Source organism: Sinocyclocheilus grahami, unplaced genomic scaffold (genome assembly GCF_001515645.1).
Source record: "Sinocyclocheilus grahami isolate Dianchi unplaced genomic scaffold, SAMN03320097.WGS_v1.1 scaffold32.1, whole genome shotgun sequence".
NCBI lineage: Eukaryota > Metazoa > Chordata > Actinopteri > Cypriniformes > Cyprinidae > Sinocyclocheilus > Sinocyclocheilus grahami.
In genome coordinates this window covers 1,396,454-1,419,373 of record NW_015505211.1, presented here as the reverse complement: position 1 = coordinate 1,419,373, position 22,920 = coordinate 1,396,454, and the positions used below count along the sequence as shown (strand labels likewise).

Here is a 22,920-nt window from a genome sequence, read left to right as displayed (position 1 = left end):
TTTAAAAAAATTCTTCAAGCATTTTTAAGTTTCAAGCATCCTCTACCAATTATTAAACTCAATTTCACAAATATTATTCAAATAGCTTATAGTCATTTTTATTAAAAACATCTGAATTTCTAATATGAATATTTTAAGTAACAGATTTACTTAAAAAACAACTAAAAAGGGTCACAAAATGGGTCATTAAAAGGGTGTGAGGAGAAAAGTGATATAGATGTCAGATTCTCAACATGGATATGTTTTTTCTCTATATAGCATGTGCTTTATGACCCCATTCACCAGCAGATATAACTGTTTTGTGTTGGATGAGGGCTTATATAGATGACAAGTGATGTTCTCTTTGCTGACAGGAAAACTGTTAGGAGGTAACTAAGTTGGCTGCTGTGACAGACAATACAATCTACCGAGAAGAGAAAAGGCATTTTCATCTGCGCTGTACCCGACACAGGGCCAAACACCTGTCATTGACAGACTTTCCCACTCTCTCCCTCTCTCTTTGTCACACTCCATCTCTCTATCGCCACACAGCTGACTTGTTTCCATATTAGAAGTATTATAAAATATAGTGAAACTATTTAAGCTGTGTTATCTGTCCTAATGTTGGTATTTCAGATCCATCTCTATTAAAACGTCTGCTCATAATGTTTTGTTGAACTTGACTTTGAGTCAGTCCCAACAAAGTCTTTCTAATCTCGACTGAATTGCAACATCAACATCCAATTAGTGGCCTAAAATCATTCCAGTTAGATTTCAAATCAAATTTACACCATAAGAAGTTTAAATCGACTGCGCCTCCAGTTAAAAACCCTTATGAATAAACATGGCACAATTAAACAACAAAGCAAGCAGATTCTTTGAGAGAGACAGAGGCAATTAGCAAAACTTGTGGCTTTTACATGCCTCATGGCACTTCAAAAAGGCCACCGAAAGTGTATTCCCTTGTTTGAAATTCCTCTTTGCTTTTCTCTCAGCAGGCTAGACATATCCTATCCACCGGATAGCCATGACAACCAAACAGAGACAGATTGCTCATCATTCCTAATTCCTTACAGGCTGCAATGATTGATGCACTGGGTCTGACACCTTCTTGCCCGCCAGCTGATGGCATTTCACACGGCTGGTAGAAAAACAGTAATTACTTGTACCCTGTTAAAAAAAACTATAGATTGATTTGTGATACAAGATATGCAGACATTATTTTGCTAAGAGAGGATGGTTAAATATTATTGTTGGTTAGACTAAAGACCTTAAGAAAGTTTAGATATGTCATTGTCATCACTATTATTGTCGGTTTAATATTGTATTACTGAGTTTCTCACCATAACCTCCTGACCCACATTATTCATTGCGCTCTGAATAAAGTCATCAGATAAATAAAGAGACAATGAAAATGAAGCACGACCAAATGCCAGGCAAATAAAAACAGATACAGCCTTTATGTTGCGATAAGCTCTTAATGTGCTCGTAAACACAGTTCCTGCTGGTGGGTTTGATTTTAGAAGTTCAGATGTGAGCCGAGACCATTTCATCATTCGGTGTTTAAATTGAGCCCAAAACACATTTGTAACTATAAAACCATCCTGTGATTGTTCCAAACCCAGTATTTGAGTAATGAATTGCTAATTCAGAAGCATTTATACAAGGTTTTAAAAGGCCTAAATTGTCCAAGTGCACAGTTTTCCAAATATAAAATAATAATAATAATACAATAAAACAAAATAAAAGCTTTTTTTGTTTTGCATGGCTGAAAACTTCAAAAATGCTGCTTAAACCCATTATTTTGAATAGCTAACTAAAGAACATTTAAACAAGGTTTTAGAAGACCTCAACTGTCCAAGGACACAGGTTTCCAAAAATGAAATGAAATCTTTTATTTTGTGCATGGCTCAAAACGTAAAAAAAAAATAATAATAATGAGTTAAAAAAAAAAATTTGAATCCAAAAATGTCAAAAGCATGCTCAATTTTTTTTTTCATTTTCTCAAATGTTATTCCAGAGAGTACATGTAACACGTGGAAATCCTGAAAGTAATAGTTATGCTTGATATCTTGCCAAGGTGAATGAGATTGTGTCACACTGATAAACACCACTATAGCCTGCCATATAGAGACATTCAGGTGTGAAAAATGAAAGAATGACATTTGCTGGAAGCGCATAAATAGAGATACTTATCGCAAGTACTGAATTGCCCCACTATAGACCAACAGCTCCATTTTACCCACAATACCTTCCATCTGAAGAAAGTCCAAGACGCAAGACAAACTTTGTCAGACCGGCTGAATCCAGCCGAAGGGGCTCAGAGCTTCATCCCATGCGTGTCTTTGTAAAACCCAGCTGGATTTAGGATTTCAGCAGTTTGGGGTGGTATTGCATAGTTTTGAAAATCCTCATCCTTTGGATTTCTTGTATTTTGCACAGATTGACAAGTGACTTTTGGGTGATGTATTGCAGTTGGAGCTGGCCAGCAGCCCGGACGCCTTGAGCTTTGATTAATCAGGTAAGAACGGACGATGAAATCATTCAAATTTCCACTTTTGCCGCAAGGATGGACTGTAGAGACATTTCTAAGGCAATTAATCATGCAGATTAAAGGCATTTTAAAAACAATATAAAAATGGCAGCTAATTTGATGAAATATTAGTCTGCTGTGAATTTGGAGAGGTTGAAACAAGCATTCATCAGTAAAAGTACGCAGATAATGGAGATAATATGAGATTAGAAATGGCATTTATTCACAGAAGAAACTGTTTTTGTAATATAGATTCTCATGTACATTAGTCGATAATCATGAGGCGTTGTCGCGAGGCCAAGAGTGGCAGTCGGAAAGGGGGGTCACGGCTAGACAGGTGGGATACCATCATGGGAGGCGGCTGGGGAAGTGCTGACTGAGCCGGGCCAAACAAAGCATCTAAAGCGTCCAGACAATCCTGGTCCCGACCCAGACCGTCCTGGCACACAGAAAGGCCAGCTCAGTCAGTGACGAGCCCAGTCCAGGAGCCGTTGAAAAGATAATTCCCCCCTCGCAGACCACATGCTGCGTGGGGCCACTTGTGAGCGCTGACAAAGCAAGATCAAGCAGAAAGGATATGAGTGGGAAACTTCAAAACCTGCTCAAGTTTCTGGGCCCGTGAAAGGATTTGTATAACACATTCACTTTTGATGGACTTTCCCATGTTCCCCCAGACAGCTCTTTTGCTGTTGACGTGTTCAAATAATGAATCTCTTATGTTTATTTTTTTTCCTCGGAGCAAGGCCGTGTTTCTAGTGGTTTTGCCGGGATGCTGGGTAATCCAGTCAGTCTCGTGTCGCAGCTGAGAACAGATGGAGTACCGCTGATTCAACAGCAGCCAGGGAAACGGGTGAGTCTTCCGAAACGGAGCGAGGGATGCTAGAGCAGATGGAGGGCAAAAGATGACGAGGTCAGGGTGAAGTAAGGGTGTAAAAGCATCATACTTACAAATACCTACAGGAAGTGAATGGTTTGGATAGATTTGTAGCTTTTTGAATATATAAATTGAGGTTGATTTGTTCACTGATTTTGTGTAATGGCACTTCAGATCAATTTATGCTCATTATTGGTTTCAAATTTAACAGAAGCACCAACAAAAGTATTGCATTTCTCATGCATTTTCTTCTAATTTAATAGCATACTTACAGAACAATAGAGTGGAATTATCTTTTGAAGTGAGTCTAATCATGCATTTCTTCTCTCGTTTCAGAAAAAGAAGCATTTTCTGATGAATCCAAAGAAATTGCTCATACATTGTCTTCCTCAGGCATTGAAATGGAACGTTTGTGTGTGATTCTTTTGCTTGCATGTAAAACTTTCATAGTGAATGCGCAATTCAATGGGTTCAACTGTGATGCCAGCTTCCACAGCCGCTTCCCCGGTGAGTGAGCACTTGCTTTTTTGGGCAAGCATTTAATTAATGACATGTAATTAATGATATTTTACTCTCTCTCAACAGCTGAGCGGGACATCAGCGTGTATTGTGGAGTGCAAACCATAACGCTGAAGATAAATTTTTGCCCGGTGCTTTTTTCTGGCTACACCGACACTGACCTGGCACTGAATGGGCGTCACGGCGATGCCCACTGCAGAGGGTTCATCAACAACAACACATTCCCAACAGTCGTGCTGTTCAGCATCAGTCTCAGCACGCTGGAGGCTTGTGGAAACTCACTTGTGGTAAGAAACCAGTTTTTACCATTTTTAAAGGCCTGCATGGAGGGCACTGACCCATGAGAGAATGATTTACTCACATTAGCCCTTAAATGGCCCAGAACTTTAATTTCAGGTTCAGTCGTTAGTAAGAAAAACACATTTGTTACAGTAAATGCTAAACTACAGCTTGTGTTTGGAGAGACAGTACTCTCTCTATGACAATTTGTCTGTATAAATGAAGAGCATCTGCAGGTGAGGTGGATTTAGCTTTGGTTGGGTGACGGCAGAGATCTGGCATTGATAAAAGAGCTGAGGATTAGGGAGGTGAAGGTACATTAGTTTCAGGAAGAGCAATCACATCTTAGTTCCTTTGTGTCTGTAGGTCACCACGGCTCAGGGGCCCAACGCCTATGGGAATCTCTCCTTGGTCCAGATTGGGAATATAGCAGGATACATTGACACTCCGGATCCCCCAACGGTCATCAGCTACCTACCGGGACTTCTTTACAAGTTCAGTTGTAGTTACCCTCTGGAATACCTGGTCAACAACACACAGCTTGCTTCGTAAGTCGACTTCATCACTGTTATATAGCATTGCATTTCAATCTAATGCATTATTGTGTCCTTTTTTTAATTCATGCTAAATTATTCAAAATTTTTCGATGGAAGATAAAACAGTCCCAAATTGCCTGTTGTAAAATGTTTAGCACTTATTGTTAAGCTTTAACGAGCTAAATTGTGAGGCATAATTAAATTAGTATGCACAACGAATATGTTGTAAAACCTAATGCAGAGTTGATTACAAGGACATCAGATAGTAAATCAGGAAAAACTATTACACAAGTTTTCCTTTCAGACTTTAATTGGCCTGCAAAATATATTTATTATGTTTTAATAGCTTCTTTTGTTCAAAGGTCGGCTGCAGCGATATCAGTGAAGGACAGCAATGGAACGTTTGTGAGCACGCTGAATTTACTTCTATACAATGTGAGTATATATAGAACATTGGCATAGTTTCTAATTAAGTATTTGTTTAGTTCTATATAAATAGATAATTTTGATGATTTTTGTTTTTTTCTCTATATTGCTTGTTTCTAGTACAGGCTTCTAAAGTTTCTTTTCTTAAATAAATTACAATAATAATAATAATAAGAAAAAAAAAAATATATATATAGTGTGTTATTATAATTATTATATAATTATGTATAAGATAAATAATTATATTTTTATTAAATATTATATATATAAAAATATTATATATTTTGAGCAAATAGTAAAATTTTTTAGAAGATTTTTGAGCAAATGTGTGTGGAATCCTTACCTTTGGTGTTTAATGTTTAAGGATTCCACATACGTCCATCATCTTGCCATCCCAGTGTCTGGACTTACTCTGAAGACGCGAGTGTTTGCTGCAGTAAAAGCCACCAACCTAGATAGGAGGTAAACTGCAATTACACAAACATATCTTGGAAAGTATCTTGCAAGGAGGCCCAAATGCAAAACATACTGACGATATGATACTGAAACGGTCTAATTGGTGAGTTAGCCATGAAAACTGATGGAGGTCAAATGTAAATTGAGACAGACACATGGTCTTTGGACTGTCACTGCTTTGTTAAATCACTTCTCTAAATTACCTCCTCTCTTATATCTGATAAATCCAGAACTGGTTTAGCCCATTAAAGGAAGAATGCTGAGTGACTCAATGCCGGCCTTGTTTAGGGCCAGCAATGGGCGCCACTAAAGTGGATGGGAAAGATTATTATGGGCCTTGAGTAGAGATAAGACACATGACTTCTATATGAAATAACAGTGGCTTGCTCCTATAGGGCCATTTCGTATCCAGTCTCCAGCGTTTCAGTGACTGATTCACACATATCACTCCCCACAGGTGGAATGTTCTGATGGACTACTGTTACACAACTCCCTCTGGGAATCCTAATGATGAGCTCCGATACGACCTTTTCTTTGGGTAATTCCATGTTTTCCGCAGATACGTGAATGTGCTTGCACATATGTGTGTGGTATATAACCAGAACTGAGGCTAAATGCTAAGTCCATCTTGTCTCTGTTCCAGCAGATGCGATAAGGACCCGCAGACAACAGTGTTTGAGAATGGGAAGAGCCAGATGGGCCGCTTCTCCTTCGAGGTGTTCCGCTTTGTCAAGCACAAGAACCAGAAAATGTCCACTGTCTTTCTGCACTGTGTGACCAAGCTGTGTCGCTCTGACGACTGCCCCCTGCTCTTGCCTGTAAGAATGGCTGCTTGAAATAGTGAAACCATTGTGAAAGCGTGTCAACATGTCTAGATCATACTTAATCCTAAAATCCTAAGAAAGAAATTAGATATTATATTTTCTCAAGGAAAATAACTTTCAAGATTTTTACATTGTGACAATATTTTCATTTTTTTTAATTATTCAGTTTATTATTATTATTATTATTACTACTACTACTACTACTACTACCAGGGAAGGTTATTTATTAAAAAATATAAAATGTGCATAAGTTTGAGGTCAGTAATTTTTTCTTTTTTTTTAATTCTTATGCTCACCATTTATCTGGAAAAAAAATACAGTAAAACAATAATATTGTGAATTATTAATACAATTTAAAATAACTGCTTATATATATATGTGTGTGTGTGTAATTTACTCCTGTGATGGCAAAGCATATTTTTCAGCATCGTCAGTGTCACATGATCCTTCAGAAGTTTTTCTAAAATGATTTGATACTCAAAAACATTTATTATTATTATCAGTGTTGTGCTGCTCAGTAATTTTGAGGAAATCATGATACACATTTAATTTTTATTTCTAGAATCTTTGAATCTATTTATGGTATTTTTGATATAGAAAAACATAGGAACAAAACTTGACAGCAAAAAAGACATTACAGTAATGCAGAAACATCGTAATGTGGAAAAATATTAAACTTTAAATGTGTCATGGTAGTATTGGTTTTACTGCCTTTAGTTTATGCCGAGAATACAATAAGAGTCACTACTGAGAATAATGGAAATTAAAAAACAGCCCAGTTAAACTAATAAGAATTTACATGGAAAACACTTTAAGTTTTGAAAAGCATCTTGACTGGTTCAAATATTATGCTTCATTTTCTGTTATTAAAAGCAAATAAACTTCAAGCTGTAACTGTGTTTATTACTCAAATACAAATATTATCATCCTGACAGATCTGTGGTAAGAGGAAGAAAAGGAATGTGTCGGAAAGAACTGCTGTGGCTTCTGACAATGCAGTCATGACTGCTGGGCCCATCGTAACCCGAAGTGGTACGATATGAACTGTAATGTAGTGTTTATGTAGCTCAACTGGTAGTGCATGAGACACTATTTAGTGTTTTAAGGCAATAAGTGTGCTCATTTCACTAAAACAATCTTCGTCTGTCCACAGATGAAACTCCCAGCAATAATTCCCAACTAGGTAAGCCTTCCTTTGTCCTCCATTTTAGACCTTTTTAAAGGAAGCTAAATCCTTCTTTCTCAGAACTGTAGTGTTTCTGATGAAGTATAAAAGCATGCTTTACTTCCTCCCAGAAAATATAAAGGATTTTTTTTCCCTCAAAGGATGTAGCTGCTTAAAACCGTGACCAAAATAATGATGAGTCAGAGGGTTTCCGACAGAGAAGTTAAAGGGGTCATATGATGCTGCTAAAAAGAACATTATTTTGTGTATTTGGTCTAATGAAATGTGTTTATGCGGTTTAAAGTTAAAAAAACATTATTTTCCACATACTGTACATTATTGTTTCTCCTCTATGCCCCGCCTTTTTGAAACGCATCGATTTTTACAAAGCTGTGATTGGCCAGCTATCCAGTGCATTGTGATTGGTCGAATACCTCAAGCATGTGACGGAAATGTTATGCCCCTCACCATACTGTTGATGCCGTGTCCCGGCCGGAGCGACGAGACAAAAACATTAAAACCCATTACAAACGAGGCATTTTTTGCATCCAGTGGGGACATAATTACTTATTATAATGACTTATAATCTGGGCTAGAGTGAGCTGAGGCCGGGCTAGCATGAGCGGAAGCCGCGGCTTGGCGTGAGGTGAGGCCGGGCTAGAGTGAGCAGAGGCGGCGGGGTCGAGAACGGCGCGCCCGGCGGATCCGACGAAGGAGCGGCAACCACATGTGACGACCCCGGGCTGGACTCCACTTCATCCACGGTGAAAGCCGATCCGGCGATCCACAGCGCGAAGTTGATGCATTCCCTCAGCGACCAGCACAGATCAGCTCCAGGCATGACGAAGCAGATATCGTCCTCTTTTGGAAGACCAAACAAAGTAGTTTCGCTTTCACAACGAAGCACACAGCGTCTTCAACCAAGAGCTTGTAACACTCCTAAGAGAAAGGAAAAATTGAAATCGCATCATATGACCCTTTTAATAGAGGGTAGAAGCAGGTGGTGTTATCAGGAAATGAACAAGAGGATTGAAAGAAAGAGTGTGCGATAGAGTTTGAACAGTGGGTTACATATTGTAAGAAGTCTTCCTAACACTCTGTGTATGTGTGTGTTTCAGCACAGTTAAACACCCCTCCATTCAAAATGAATTCAGCGACGAGTGCCTTGATTTCTGCCATCGCGATCCTCGCCTTTATGAGCATGTGTTTCTTCATCCTGTCTATGTCACTGCTGAGAGGGAAATATACGCCACCAACACCTCTGTCAGGAACTCACAACCCAGCGTTCAGCTAAACGCACACACGGCTGTTCGGTCAGCTAAACAATACAACAATACCTGTGTGCGGAGCTCTTCGGTTACACACAATCATACAGTACAGGGAAATAATATCATAATATCACTCTACACAGCCTTTAGCTAAACACAGCTGCCTATTTTTGGTCACAAAGCATCAATACAGATACTCTCATCACTGTAAATTTGCATAACACACAATCCTAAACCATAAGAGGCTGAACTCTGATTGGAAATGATTCTCACACACACAATAATCAGGAATAACGCCATTAAAAAATGCACTCAGTAATTTTTTCCTCATTAAAATGTTTTACAGATAAATAAATGTAATTTTGACAAAATCATGTACACTCACATGAGATTCTTAGTCATACTGGTAGACCAAACAAATCTGGGGGCTGCCATGTTGAGACCACATGACCAGCTGAATAATACTGCGTTCACCCCATTTCGTAATTACCGTAATTTCGAGATGACAGCACGTGACGTTCTACTCGGAGCTGTTCACGTCCTCGGACTCGGAATTATGCTCTTCTATGGCAACACTATCAACGCCTAAACAGAGCCTGCAGTGGTCAGGTGGTACAGCGGTCATGTGGTACAAGTCGTAGCTCTCAGAAATCTCCCAGTTCACAAGTTGTAATTACGAGTTCTATGAGGACGTGAATGCTTTTTACAAGTTGGAATCTCGTAATTACGGGAATTCCGATATTATACCATATTCTCTGTAATGTCTCTTGTTTTTGGATGATTTCACTAATTAAATAAGTTAGTCATGGCTGATAATGCCTTTCTAAAACTGAAAACATTTGATTTTACATAAATCTGCATCCACACCACTAGGTGTCAGTATAAGTCCAAGAAGACTCGCCCAACATAAACAAAAATGTTCAAGTGCACTTTTAGGCCTGAACATGCTCTATACATGTACATGAAGGCAGAAGCTTCTAACTACAATAGATTGTGCAACGCAAATGCTTTTTCTCATCATTGCTGCAAGTGGAGCTACATCTAAAACTATCTGCTTTTACGCTCAGATTACTTTTTCAGGTCAATTGCTGTCATGGCGGAGCAACATTTTAACCACAGTCTTGGTAAGCAAACTAGCTAAAGTCAGTGTTGATAGCAACTTAGCGGGACACATCTGGCTTAACGGCCAAGTTCTCATGTCTGCATTCATGTACTTATGTAAAGTATATTTCTGGCTTTAAAGGGATAGTTTTCATTTTTCACGTCGTTCCTAACTTGTATGATTTTCTTTCTTCTGTGGAAGAAAATAAGAAGATATTTTCAAAATGTTTCTAGTGTTTTTTATCCTTAAATTGAAAGTCAATGGGGTCCAATGCTGTTGTTTTGGACCCCACTGACTTTCATTGTAGGGGAAAACAACAGATGAAATATATTTCAAAATATCTTCTTTTGTGTTCAGCAAAGGAAAGAAAGTCATACAGGTTTGGAATCTTCAGAAGCTTCATTTTTAGGTGAACTATCCCTCTGTTTATTTCATACTTTAAGACGTGACTGTTACACCACTACATGACAGCACCACAATTTGTTTCTGTCTAGAAAACATCCCTGAACCACCAAAATAATACAGTATATTGAAAGTGATCGTAGTTACACAGTGTAACACAAACATGAATAGAATGTATTTTTAACAAACTTATTTAATTAAATTAACTGATCAACAGAGCAACAAACTGTCTTTTTTTTACTTGTATTTAATTTTAAATGTCAATTGATCCAGATCTGTTGGTGCAGCATAGCTTAAAGTTAATACATCAGCCCCTTGCTTTACTATTGCAGGGTTTAAGATCAGTTACATGAAGGACATAAGCAAAGGTATCTAATAGACCTGCCTAACACATATTTCTAGTTCAGTGAGAATATTAGAGACTACAGGACGGAAAGTGAGGAGTCTATTCATCACAACGGCACAAAGGCTCATGGGACACCAGTGATTCAGAGTACATTACTCTCTATAATAATTAGTTTGAGTTACAAGAGCTGAGAAAGAGACCATATGAAACAAATTTAATTAAGTCGAACAGCAACCTAGATCACTATGCTATGTGATTGAGGTGGATGAGAAGACCATTTAAGATATTTTTAGTTTTAATTAATTGTATTTGTTTTTACTCATTAGTATTCATGTGTCTCAGTGATACCCACTGAACAGTAATACGTCTTAACAGTTAGTTTCACATACTCTAATATTCAGTAATATCAATTTTTTATATTTTTATTGAAAATATCTGAATGGAATTTATGTCCAAGATAATTTAATTAAATTTAACAACCCATGATATTATCCCCCAAACACGCATTTGTATTACTTTGTAGATTTTTCTTTCCTCATTTTTAACAATAAAGTAAATTCAGATGTGTGTCTGAATATTTTATTTGCAGATTTTCCTGTAGTGATTACAAAACACAAAGGGATCACAATCCATTATTGTCTTTTTGAAGAAAGCAAGCTTTTAAAGCTCTTCACAATCTTAGTAACCACCATGACGCCAGCTAAACAAAGAGCATGTATCCATATCAGACCTTTGAAGACTTCCAGGCTTATTATCTGTGACATCAGTGACAGATATTAATGGGATTGTGGCAGAATAAATGAATGGCTCAATTTAATCTGAAGAATTCTGGGTACAGAAGGGCAGGGATGAAACACATAATGTCCTCTCTGGATATGAAAAACAAACAATCCAATAGAGAATAATTCCTCCTCTCCTGAGCTGAGCTGAACTCTAAACAAGATATATATTATCAGTACCATGGTAATCATGCAGGTACCATAGTATATATCAAAACATAATGATATTTCCTTCTGAAACCTTTACTGTACCATATTACTGTCAGTGTGCTTTATGTAAGAGTATTATAGTATTGATTTCAAAGCTGGATGGTTTCCATAGTGACATATGACTATAACTTTTTTTTTATAAAAATCCACCTTTGTTCCTGACATGAATTTCCTGAAAATCTCCTCATCTGCCATCAAGAAGGGTTGAGTGTCAGCATAGAATATAAGGATTCGTTTTTTTTTTATTTGGAAGTGACCTGAGAGCACAGACCCCAAATCATACAAGCTCAAACTTTGACACCGGAAGTGCTATTCAGAATCCTAATGACAGAATGGTGTTGAAAGCAATATTAGTTGAATGGAAAATAAATTATATATATTACATGAATATACATTTGTTATATCTTTGTTAAATTTTTTATTATATATAAATTTTTATTATATATACTATAATCCTTCAAAATTCAAATATGCTTATTTGGTGCTCAATAAATATTTCTCATCTTAATGGAAATTGATACAGTTTTTTTCAGGATTATTTAATGAATAGACAGTTCAAAAGAATAGCATTTATTTGAGATGAAAATCTGTTGTAACATTATAAATGTCTTTACTGACACTTTTGATCAATTTAATGCAATCTTGCAGAACAAATGTATACATTTCTTGAAAAAAAAAAATCATGCTGACCCTAAACCCTGAATGGTGTGTATGAACATCATGTTTCCTAGAAAAATAAATTATATACTGTGTTATATTAAAATGGAAGCTACAAGTGAAAGTTATGCCAATTAAAAGTTTCCAATATTCAAAAATACAATAGAAATAGCAGTAAATGAGAATTATGATTTAAAGATATTCATGTCATTTAACTTATGATTTGACCCTAACAGTGAAAGTATAGCAAATAAGAAATCTGTTTGGAAGGAAGAAATCACACTGCTGACATGTGACATGGGCAGGGGTCATGCTTAAGCTTTATTAAACCCATCTGTGATTCCTCACAGATTCACCTGAGATTTATCTGGATCTGTGGCTCATCACACTAAGAATGAAAAGAAAAAACGCTGAAACAAAGTGATTAGTTTGCAGCTTAAAGCAGAGCCCTCTCATTACAGAGTAATCCACTGACCTTTTCACACCACTTAACAGTGTTTACACTCAATGGCTGCCCTTCAATCAAACGTGCCCTGTTTTTGGACCTCTTGATATATGTGATAACAGCATTAGATGAGTATGGTTGGTGTATAAGCTTTAAGTGACTAAATAAGCATTAATTGGGAACTGGTATTATTTGTATTTGCATCTTTTTTTGGATGTCAAGCTATCAACCAAACTACACACAGTAAGTGACTCAAGACTCGATTGAGATATTACTGTGAAGGGATGATAGTCAAAACAAAGCCCAGGAGTGCACTGTGATGTGCTTAATGAATGCTTTACTCACCCTTGTAATCATGTTGTCTGATTTCTGATCCATTTAATTGGTTATCCAATAATGCCCAGTGGGCTTAATTTATGAAACACAGACAGAATTAATTTTCTAGTTTGCCAAATCATTCTTATGTAACTTGTTGCAACAGTTTTGTCAACATACCTGTATGAAAAATTAACTTACAAAAACACAAAATACACATATTTTATGAGATAGATAGATAGATAGGCAGACAGACAGACAGATCTATCTAATAATTATTACTTAAAATTGTTACTATTGTTATTGTTTTTCATCATATAACTTAATTTATTACAATTATTAATATTTATTTAATGTATCTGTCATGACAAACCCTGAAAACCCTTCTACAGTGTCAGGTTTTGTTAATGTAATATTCCGTATATTTTGATTGTTATGTCAAGAGTAGTTTCCTTTAGGATTCTGAAGAAATTAGACAACAACTGCTAAAACAGTCATATATGGTTTTCGGGGAACACCTTGTCCAAAGAAAACAATGTTACCATGGAGACTGACAATCCACGAAAAACAGAAATAAACAACACCAAACAATTTACTTAGCTGTCTATCCCTGTCAGGTTTTTCCATCAAAACAGTCACATGCTTAAGACTCCCTTTTGGTAAATCATGTGTGTTTGCATTATCATCCTTATTTTTTGTGTTGCTAGGGTTCCTGACATTTCGTACAGTGTGGTGTACGAAATGGTGTACACTATGGTGAAAAGAGCCATTGCTGTATTGTCTCTACTTCCCGGAGGCACGACACTTACTCCTTGAAGTCTTGTATTAAGATGCCAAGAGTATCCATGTTTAAGTAGACAAAAAAACCAGGCCATTGTCAGCTGCCTGTCTTTGAAGGCCCACGTTGTGTAGAGTTTCAGCAAGTGCCTTCAGGCTGTCAACTATGGGACTTTATTCACAAAAGGGCTGGTCCCGAACAGTGGATACACCAAACCTCTCTGACCTTATTTCATTTCCATTCCACAAACGAAAACGCTCCATAAAAGGACACCACAGTTCACAAGATCTCACAGGCAGAGGATACCTAAACCAACCGCAAGCATGATCCAAGGTGCGTACGTGTCCTAGGACGTGTAACTGTGGGATATGCGCCGAGCTCCCGGGATGTACCAATGGTGACTAACTGATTTTGAATATGGTGTATTTTCTTCCATGAACAGGTTCACGTTCAGCAAACAGCAGGAAAGAATTTCTCCTCAACATCTTCCTCTTACTCCTAACTACAAAATTAGACAAAAGCTTTCAGTTAGCGCTGAGTGACTGCGGATCAGAATACAGACGTCCAGGTACAGTTTTCATTTCTGACTGAATCACACAAGAATGAATTGCTTGATTACATCGTAAAAATATCAGAATTATTTGAATTGGCTTATTTTGATATATGTCTGCGGGTGTTTTCAAGCTTGTAATTCTGTCCAATTTGATTAACAAAACCTTTATTCGATTCAGTGGGGGGTTTTTTGCCTCAAGTTTTGCCTTTATACTGGTTTTTCCGTAACTAATCCTATCGTTCTTGTCACGACAGAGTACACAGACATCTCTGTAGACTGTGGAACGGAGTACATCAATGTGGCTATCAAATTCTGTCCTGTCATGTACACCGGCTACAACGAATCAGAGTTAATCCTCAACAAAGTCATGAATAACCCAGATTGCAGGGCGACCCTTGATACTACAGTCTTACCTCCTATAGCCCGATTTAGGTTCCTGCTTAACTCAACCAATGCCTGCGGCAGCAACTTTGTTGTGAGTAATAGCTATAAATCAAAGTAAAGTTATACCTCAAAAATCATATAACTTAACTTATTATTCAAAGTCAAAACTAAAGGGTCAGTCTGTTTTTATGGCTTTAAATACAATGAATTCCTAACTTTTCTCCACAGACAATAAGGAGTATAGGGACAGGAGTATTCTCGGACTTCTCCAATATCGAGACGGTCAACATCAGTGGAACTGTTCAATCGAAAGACATCACAACAGGCACTGTGACGTATAACGCTGAGCTGAAGTACTACTACTCATGCGTCTATCCTCTGGAGTACCTGATCAACAACACTCGGGTGGATGTGTAAGCGCTCATTTCTGTCATGTTATAGCATACCCGGTCTAAGATCTAAGATTTACTAAAGATAAAAGAGCAAAACTCACTGGGGAATAAGTGTCTTGGTGTAGTATCACTCTTTAAGAACATGTTAAATCCAATTGGTTCATCCTCGTTGTTGTCCTCAAAGGACAGGAAGATGAAATTATATTCACAACAGAGAGATACAATGACACATATACACACGTCTAGTCTCGGGGTTGTCCACATTGAGTGATTGTGGGCTTTTTCAGGTAAACTTTAACCTCGATCTGTCTTCTCACAGGTCGGCCTCCTCGATTGCAGTAAAAGACAACAATGGCAGCTTCATCAGCACTCTGAGTCTCAGACTCTTTAAAGTCAGTCCCTAAATCTCCATGCATCTATTCATCAGATCAGTTAGAGACATATGCTTTATATTCATTTATCTGAACATCTTTTCATTTCTCAGGACATAAACTACACAGAGCCTCTCACCATGCCTCCCCTCGGTATTGAGCTGAGGACAAATGTGTTTGTGCAAGTGGAGGCCACCAACTTGACCTCCCAGTAAGACCTGTTTCAATGAGTTTCATCATGGCAGTAAATTAATCAATTTTGCATTTAAGTTGACAATTATTATGTATTTCACAGGTACTTTGTGTTGCTGGACAGATGCTATGCCTCCATTTCCACTACACCCACCACCAGAAACTTCTTCAACCTCTTTGTGCCGTAAGTTTAATCATAAAAGTAGTATTATTCATTCAATTTATATAGATATATTTTTGTATGTTAACCCTTAAAAAACTACTGTGGCAGTACTATGGTACTTTGATCTATACTATGGTCTTCACGGTTACTATAGTCATGTCATAATACCACTGCACAATGTTTATAAGATGAGAGAGAATAATTTGTTGTTTGATCATTTGTTTGATCAGTTGCGGCAGAGAACAGCTCACTAAAATGCTGGTGAATGGGGAGATGCAGCTTGCTCGGTTCTCGTTTGCGGCCTTCCGCTTTACAGAGCAGCAGAACCAGACAATATCTACATACTATCTGCACTGCATCACAAGACTGTGTGAAATATCAACCTGCAGTACATTTAGGGTAATGCCATACAACATATAGAGCTCCGGCAGTTGACGTCACGCACTCTAAACTCCACCATTTTGGCAGGCAATCAGGAGAGCGCTAAAGCATTGGTATCGACAGTTGTACAACAATAATTTAAAACAAGACTATTTAGACCTTACAAACCTTACTATTTCAACATGGTGGACAGCTGCTGTGCGCCAGGATGCCAGAACAGGCAGGGGAAAGCTAGGGCTGCCAACCGTCCCGTATTAGCCGGGACGTCCTGTACATTGGGCTTAATTTATGTGTCCCGTACGTGACCTCCCTTGGCCCGTTTCTTGCCCCTCACACAGTATTCGTTAAGTAAATCAGAAAATCTTGAACATAACTGTTTGAGGAAGGCTGCAGAATCCTCAGCCGGCTGGTCGCTCCCGCTTCACAATTAAGCTGCGCTCGCACTACCGCCAATTCCGTCCGTGTTTTGACTTCAGTAAATCAGTTTTGGCAATTACAAACTATGTGATTATTTTTTATGAGTCCAACATCCTGCCATGAAAGAAAACAAGCAATCTACCCGAGACGTGATCAATAAGGGAAGCCGTCTTTTATAGCAAAATAGAGAAAAAACATTTTACATTTAAGTAAGCTTCTTAACCTTGTAGTCTATCTTATTCGTAAAACACACAAAATGACCAATAAAAAAAGTGTCAAGCACCAAAAGTAGCCCATATTAAATCTATAAGTTATCTTTAATTCAAAAATACGCATTTTCACACACACACACACACACACGCGCACACACACACACACACATATATATATGCATACATACATATGGGATTGTCCCATAAAGCAAAGGGGAAATCATTTGATCATATTCCTAAGGATCCTGATAGACGACTAAAATGGTTCACTGCAATAAAACATGCTAACCAACACAAACTTAGGGATTAAACGGGTAAGATTTCATGACATGTGTGATGTCTACTGTACTCACAGTGATATAGCCATGCTGGGTACCTACAAGGACAGCTAGGGTCGATTACGTTAGCTAACAACACAGTTGACTTACCCTTCCTGTGACGACATAGCAGGTTGAATATTCATCAAAAAATTTAATTGCGTCCATTTGTACCCCTCCATGCTTTTGTAGGCTTTTTAAAGAGTCTCCGGAGTAACGTTAGGAGGGAATGTTGATTAGGTACGTTAGTTGTAGATATCAGGATACTGCAGGTCAGGAAATCTATCCGTTCCTTTATTGATAGGCTACACGTTCAAAGCACCATGGGGGCATTATAGGGATCTGTTATGCTTAATCTATTAAGTTTTGCTATGCACAGCTGCTGTGCGCCAGGATGCCAGAACAGGCAGGGGAAAGCTAGGGCTGCCAACCGTCCCGTATTAGCCGGGACGTCCTGTACATTGGGCTTAATTTATGTGTCCCGTACGTGACCTCCCTTGGCCCGTTTCTTGCCCCTCACACAGTATTCGTTAAGTAAATCAGAAAATCTTGAACATAACTGTTTGAGGAAGGCTGCAGAATCCTCAGCCGGCTGGTCGCTCCCGCTTCACAATTAAGCTGCGCTCGCACTACCGCCAATTCCGTCCGTGTTTTGACTTCAGTAAATCAGTTTTGGCAATTACAAACTATGTGATTATTTTTTATGAGTCCAACATCCTGCCATGAAAGAAAACAAGCAATCTACCCGAGACGTGATCAATAAGGGAAGCCGTCTTTTATAGCAAAATAGAGAAAAAACATTTTACATTTAAGTAAGCTTCTTAACCTTGTAGTCTATCTTATTCGTAAAACACACAAAATGACCAATAAAAAAAGTGTCAAGCACCAAAAGTAGCCCATATTAAATCTATAAGTTATCTTTAATTCAAAAATACGCATTTTCACACACACACACACACACACGCGCACACACACACACACACATATATATATGCATACATACATATGGGATTGTCCCATAAAGCAAAGGGGAAATCATTTGATCATATTCCTAAGGATCCTGATAGACGACTAAAATGGTTCACTGCAATAAAACATGCTAACCAACACAAACTTAGGGATTAAACGGGTAAGATTTCATGACATGTGTGATGTCTACTGTACTCACAGTGATATAGCCATGCTGGGTACCTACAAGGACAGCTAGGGTCGATTACGTTAGCTAACAACACAGTTGACTTACCCTTCCTGTGACGACATAGCAGGTTGAATATTCATCAAAAAATTTAATTGCGTCCATTTGTACCCCTCCATGCTTTTGTAGGCTTTTTAAAGAGTCTCCGGAGTAACGTTAGGAGGGAATGTTGATTAGGTACGTTAGTTGTAGATATCAGGATACTGCAGGTCAGGAAATCTATCCGTTCCTTTATTGATAGGCTACACGTTCAAAGCACCATGGGGGCATTATAGGGATCTGTTATGCTTAATCTATTAAGTTTTGCTATGCACAGGTCTATGACTTTTGAATTAAAGTACGCAGTGAACTCTGTTGCCTTGAAACTCATGCTGGCGTCATTCATTTCATATTCGCTCCCGGCTGTCCCTGCCTGCCAGCATGGTGGTGTAAACAGAATGGGTCACGTGACGTCCGGAGCTCTATACTTCCCTTTCACATAATTTGTTCTTGAATTAGTCATTTTTAATTTATATAAACTAAGCCTAAGCAAAATAGAAACATCTTTTTGATTGGGATGGGTGGGTTGGTTTTTTTCTTGTCAGTGTCCATATATAGTGGTTATGCCAAGCTTTGCTATTTGGGGGGCATTTGAAGATGTTTTGTCTAAACAAAAATAGCAACACATACATACAGTTCAACTACCCAGAGACAATCATTGGCCAAGACATTGCCCAAGACTCACCATGGCTCTTTCCACAGCAATGTGGCAAACGAAAAAGGAGAGACATGCCTTTGACCACCACTCCTTCTCCAAATGGTGTCACAGAAACCACCACCATCACATCACCAGCCATCGTCATCCGCGCAGAAAACGGTACATTCCTTCCCCTTCGTGAAAACAAACTGAATGAATTAATATGAATGAATCACCAGCACTACTGAGTTTTAAGCTATTTACATTTCTTTCCAGATCTGAGAAACTGACTTTATTCTGTTTATTTCATTTCAGTGGTGGCAACAAAAGAGGAAGGTGAGCTTAAACTGTTTCACATGTAAAGCATGTAATACTTGTCCAGATTCTCTTCATATTTTCCAGTGTTTGGGGGGATAATTTATTGAATGTAGCCATGTTAACTAATTTAACTAAATACTAAGTTAATCAAACAAACATTGGCAACAATCAAGCGCTCTCTTGTAGAATGTTCATATGTAGCACTTTGAAAGTTTGATTCATTTTAGTGAATCAGTTTGTTCAGATGAATCATCTAAATGAACTAGATCAATTAATCAGCTCGAGACTCTGTGAGGCATTATGTATCTATTTACAGATAAACATTCAGTAAGCACTGCTGTCTATCACTGTTTTTGACATTGCATTCTAGTTTTTGTTGCTGTTGCAAGTTATTTTTCAGCCAAAGAATTACTTTCTGAATTTGATTATTTTCAGAAAAAATTATGAATTTTCAGCAGTCATTACTCAAGTCTCCAGTGTCACATGATCTTTCAGAAATCATTCTGATTTGCTGCTCAAGACACATTTTTTATTAAATTAATGTTGAAAACAATTGTACTGCTTAATATGTTTGAGGAAACCATGATATATTTTATTCAAAATATAATTTATTCTTTATTCAAAAGAAGAATATTTTTTGAAATCTTTGTAACACTATTAATGTATTTTATGTAGTTTTAGACTCATTTATTGCTGAATAAAAGTAGCAATTTCTTTAAAACCAAACTTTTGAACAGTATTGTAGTTAGCTCCTTTTGTTTGTAATGCTAACCTCACATGTCCTTGTTTTGCAGAAGTCACAATCAGCACGAAAAAACCTTCAGACTCCTCTTTGGGTCTTGGCGTGGCTGTGGGCATCCTGGCATTCGCCTGCATCATGACCGTAGCAATGGGAGCAGTTTTCTACAAGAGACACTGGCACAACGCACCTTCAAAAATGCCCCGGTGAGATGAGACACCCTGTTCCTGCTCCAAGAGAGGACTGCCAGTCCCCGCCAGGACGATCTCTCACCGCTGGAAGGCTGAGCAGGGCTCAGCGTAGAACTGTTTTGGACATCTTGATCTTTCCTATAGTGCTTCTTGGTGAATAATCTATAGCATAATGTGGTTTAGAAGAGCAACAGTGCACGATATCAGCTCTACACCTTAAACTTGTGTTTAAGTGTAGCTTGGATCTGGGAATACATGTTAAAAAGCTTATGTATAAAAAAGGTTTATACAGTATATAAGGCAATGTGAATTCTCTGTAATTTTGTATTTTCGAATTGAAGTGCATTAAAAATGAAAGTATTGACCCATAAAATGAATCCAATCCCAATGAGCGCACGCTGTGGTACCTGTAAAACACAAAAAGGAAATAAATCTGAATGTGTGTGGAGGGTTTGGAGCTCCCTAAGACAGTCCCTAATACCTTCTAAAATGTTATATGTGTTATTTATTAAATACTACTCTTTCTGCTTAACTCTCATGAAATTTTGACACCCCCATATAAAGACTACTCGTGCACAGGCCAAAACATCCCTGCATTTACAATGAAACATAACTTTTAAATCAACACTTTTGAAGCAACAGCAGAGTATTATAGATTCCCCTTCAGGAACTCGAGCTGCGTCGAGATCGCTTTGGGAACGCCCCTGCGTGACTGCGTTCTGAAGCACGTGTAAAATCAGTCCAATGGAGCAGCGAGACATCACGAGCGGGGTGACGTGAGCGCCAGGAAGTATAAAAGCGCAACCGGCAGAGCGCAAGTTAGCTTCTGCTCTTCAGTAGCGCTCTGTGTATGTGTCAGTCTATTTACTGTTGTCTGTCAGTCCACAAGCATTCAAAAGAATCAAAGTCTATACTAATATCTATTGCGAGCAAATGGCATTACAGACGTTGAGTGCCTCCCTGCCCACACTATCTGGCAGCGGGGGATACACACGATCTGTGTGTTGTTTGTTTAGGAGCGGAGCATGCACGGTCAGATTTGAGGAGCTGATTGTCATCACTGCGAGTTACTCTCGCTGCGTATGCTCCGCTCTCGCCTGGCTGTGTTTGATGAGAGTGGCCAGGCTTGCAATCCCGCTGGCAGCGGTCCCGCTGTTGCCAAGGCACGGCATAGACTGTTGTCGCGGGGATCGCAGGTGGATTTTGCAGAGGGATCCGAGATGGGCTCGTCCTTTTCTCGGTCCTCACTCGCTAAATCCGCGGCTCTCTCTCAGTGTTCGGAAGCCCGCGCTGCGGTTTCTTCCCTTCCCCAGAGAGAGAGAGCCAGACGCTTCATCTATCTTCCTCCGAGGAGGTGAATGTGATGAGTGTCGAGACAGAGGAGACTGTGGACTCGCCACCACAGTCCCTCGTGTATGAGGTGCGATTCGGGCAGTAGCCAAAATAAAATAACGTTTGGCCTGCCGAGAAACAGGACAGTCTCGAATTATTCAAAAGGACATCGTGGGGCTGAATGAGGGATATGGGGTGATGCCAGTGGTGGAGCAGACGCTTGCGACCCATCCTCAGCATCATCCCTGAAGGCCCCGAAGCTTCCCACCAGGCCCGTTAGTCTTACATCGAGTCTGGTTGGGAAAGCTTATACGGCGGCAGGTCAGGCTGGCGCATGTTTTGCACACCATGGCAGTGTTACAAGTATACCAGTCTGACCTGCTCAGGGGTGGGGCTGCTGAGCGGGAGCAGCCCAAGCCGTCAAGCTCCTCATATCGCCAGTCTCAAAAACAGAGCGTTGCAACCCGCACCCCTCCACAGAAAGATTGGGGGTCAGGGCGATGCTCTCAGTCGGGGTCTTCTAGAATGAAAACGGATCTGCGGACCGTTATTTTGTCTAAGAGGACCTCGGCTGAACGGTCCTACCATTGTCAGGTCCCTGAGGGCAGCCCCACCTGGGGAGGAAAGGATAACACCTCAGTAAACGGTACCCAATCCTCTTCAGTGCCCTCACGGAGGTTCATTGATACCCCTGCCACCCTCGGTGCTTCAGGGCTCAGTGAGCTCCGACGAGCGAAAATCCTAGCTGCCGCCCGGCAACGGTACGGCACGGGAGAGCACGCCCCCTCAAGTGAAGAGGCTACAGCGGTCAGGTCGGTTGTTCCCTCAGTGCCCTCACGGAGGTTCATTGATACCCCTGCCACCCTCGGTGCTTCAGGGCTCAGTGAGCTCCGACGAGCGAAAATCCTAGCTGCCGCCCGGCAACGGTACGGCACGGGAGAGCACGCCCCCTCAAGTGAAGAGGCTACAGCGGTCAGGTCGGTTGTTCCCTCAGTGCCCTCACGGAGGTTCATTGATACCCCTGCCACCCTCGGTGCTTCAGGGCTCAGTGAGCTCCGACGAGCGAAAATCCTAGCTGCCGCCCGGCAACGGTACGGCACGGGAGAGCACGCCCCCTCAAGTGAAGAGGCTACAGCGGTCAGGTCGGTTGTTCCCTCAGTGCCCTCACGGAGGTTCATTGATACCCCTGCCACC

General features: G+C 39.4%; 2 protein-coding genes across 2 annotated transcripts; both read left to right on the top strand.

Moving 5' to 3' along the window:
* The first annotated feature begins 3,787 nt into the window (after positions 1–3,787).
* Positions 3,788–9,320, top strand: LOC107576843 (zona pellucida-like domain-containing protein 1). The gene is made up of 10 exons (XM_016262972.1): positions 3,788–3,893; positions 3,972–4,192; positions 4,551–4,732; positions 5,083–5,155; positions 5,511–5,608; positions 6,060–6,140; positions 6,249–6,420; positions 7,362–7,458; positions 7,580–7,609; positions 8,710–9,320. Exons 1-10 carry the CDS (start codon positions 3,788–3,790, stop codon positions 8,883–8,885), a joined length of 1,236 nt encoding a protein of 411 aa, XP_016118458.1. The 3' UTR covers positions 8,886–9,320.
* A 4,878-nt stretch (positions 9,321–14,198) lies between these two features.
* Positions 14,199–21,023, top strand: LOC107576832 (zona pellucida-like domain-containing protein 1). The gene is made up of 11 exons (XM_016262963.1): positions 14,199–14,226; positions 14,336–14,461; positions 14,701–14,921; positions 15,059–15,243; positions 15,542–15,614; positions 15,707–15,804; positions 15,889–15,969; positions 16,179–16,347; positions 19,212–19,326; positions 19,462–19,482; positions 20,259–21,023. Exons 1-11 carry the CDS (start codon positions 14,217–14,219, stop codon positions 20,411–20,413), a joined length of 1,254 nt encoding a protein of 417 aa, XP_016118449.1. The 5' UTR covers positions 14,199–14,216; the 3' UTR covers positions 20,414–21,023.
* Positions 21,024–22,920: the final 1,897 nt, after the last annotated feature.

Bases quoted from the DNA above. Each gene is read 5' to 3' on its own strand.
- LOC107576843 (XM_016262972.1), top strand. From the start codon at position 3,788: ATGGAACGTTTGTGTGTGATTCTTTTGCTTGCATGTAAAACTTTCATA. The intron at 5,156-5,510 runs GTGAGTATATAT...TTAATGTTTAAG, and splicing joins TGAATTTACTTCTATACAAT to GATTCCACATACGTCCATCA. The intron at 6,421-7,361 runs GTAAGAATGGCT...TCATCCTGACAG, and splicing joins ACTGCCCCCTGCTCTTGCCT to ATCTGTGGTAAGAGGAAGAA.
- LOC107576832 (XM_016262963.1), top strand. The intron at 15,805-15,888 runs GTAAGACCTGTT...TGTATTTCACAG, and splicing joins GCCACCAACTTGACCTCCCA to GTACTTTGTGTTGCTGGACA. The intron at 19,483-20,258 runs GTGAGCTTAAAC...CTTGTTTTGCAG, and splicing joins GGTGGCAACAAAAGAGGAAG to AAGTCACAATCAGCACGAAA.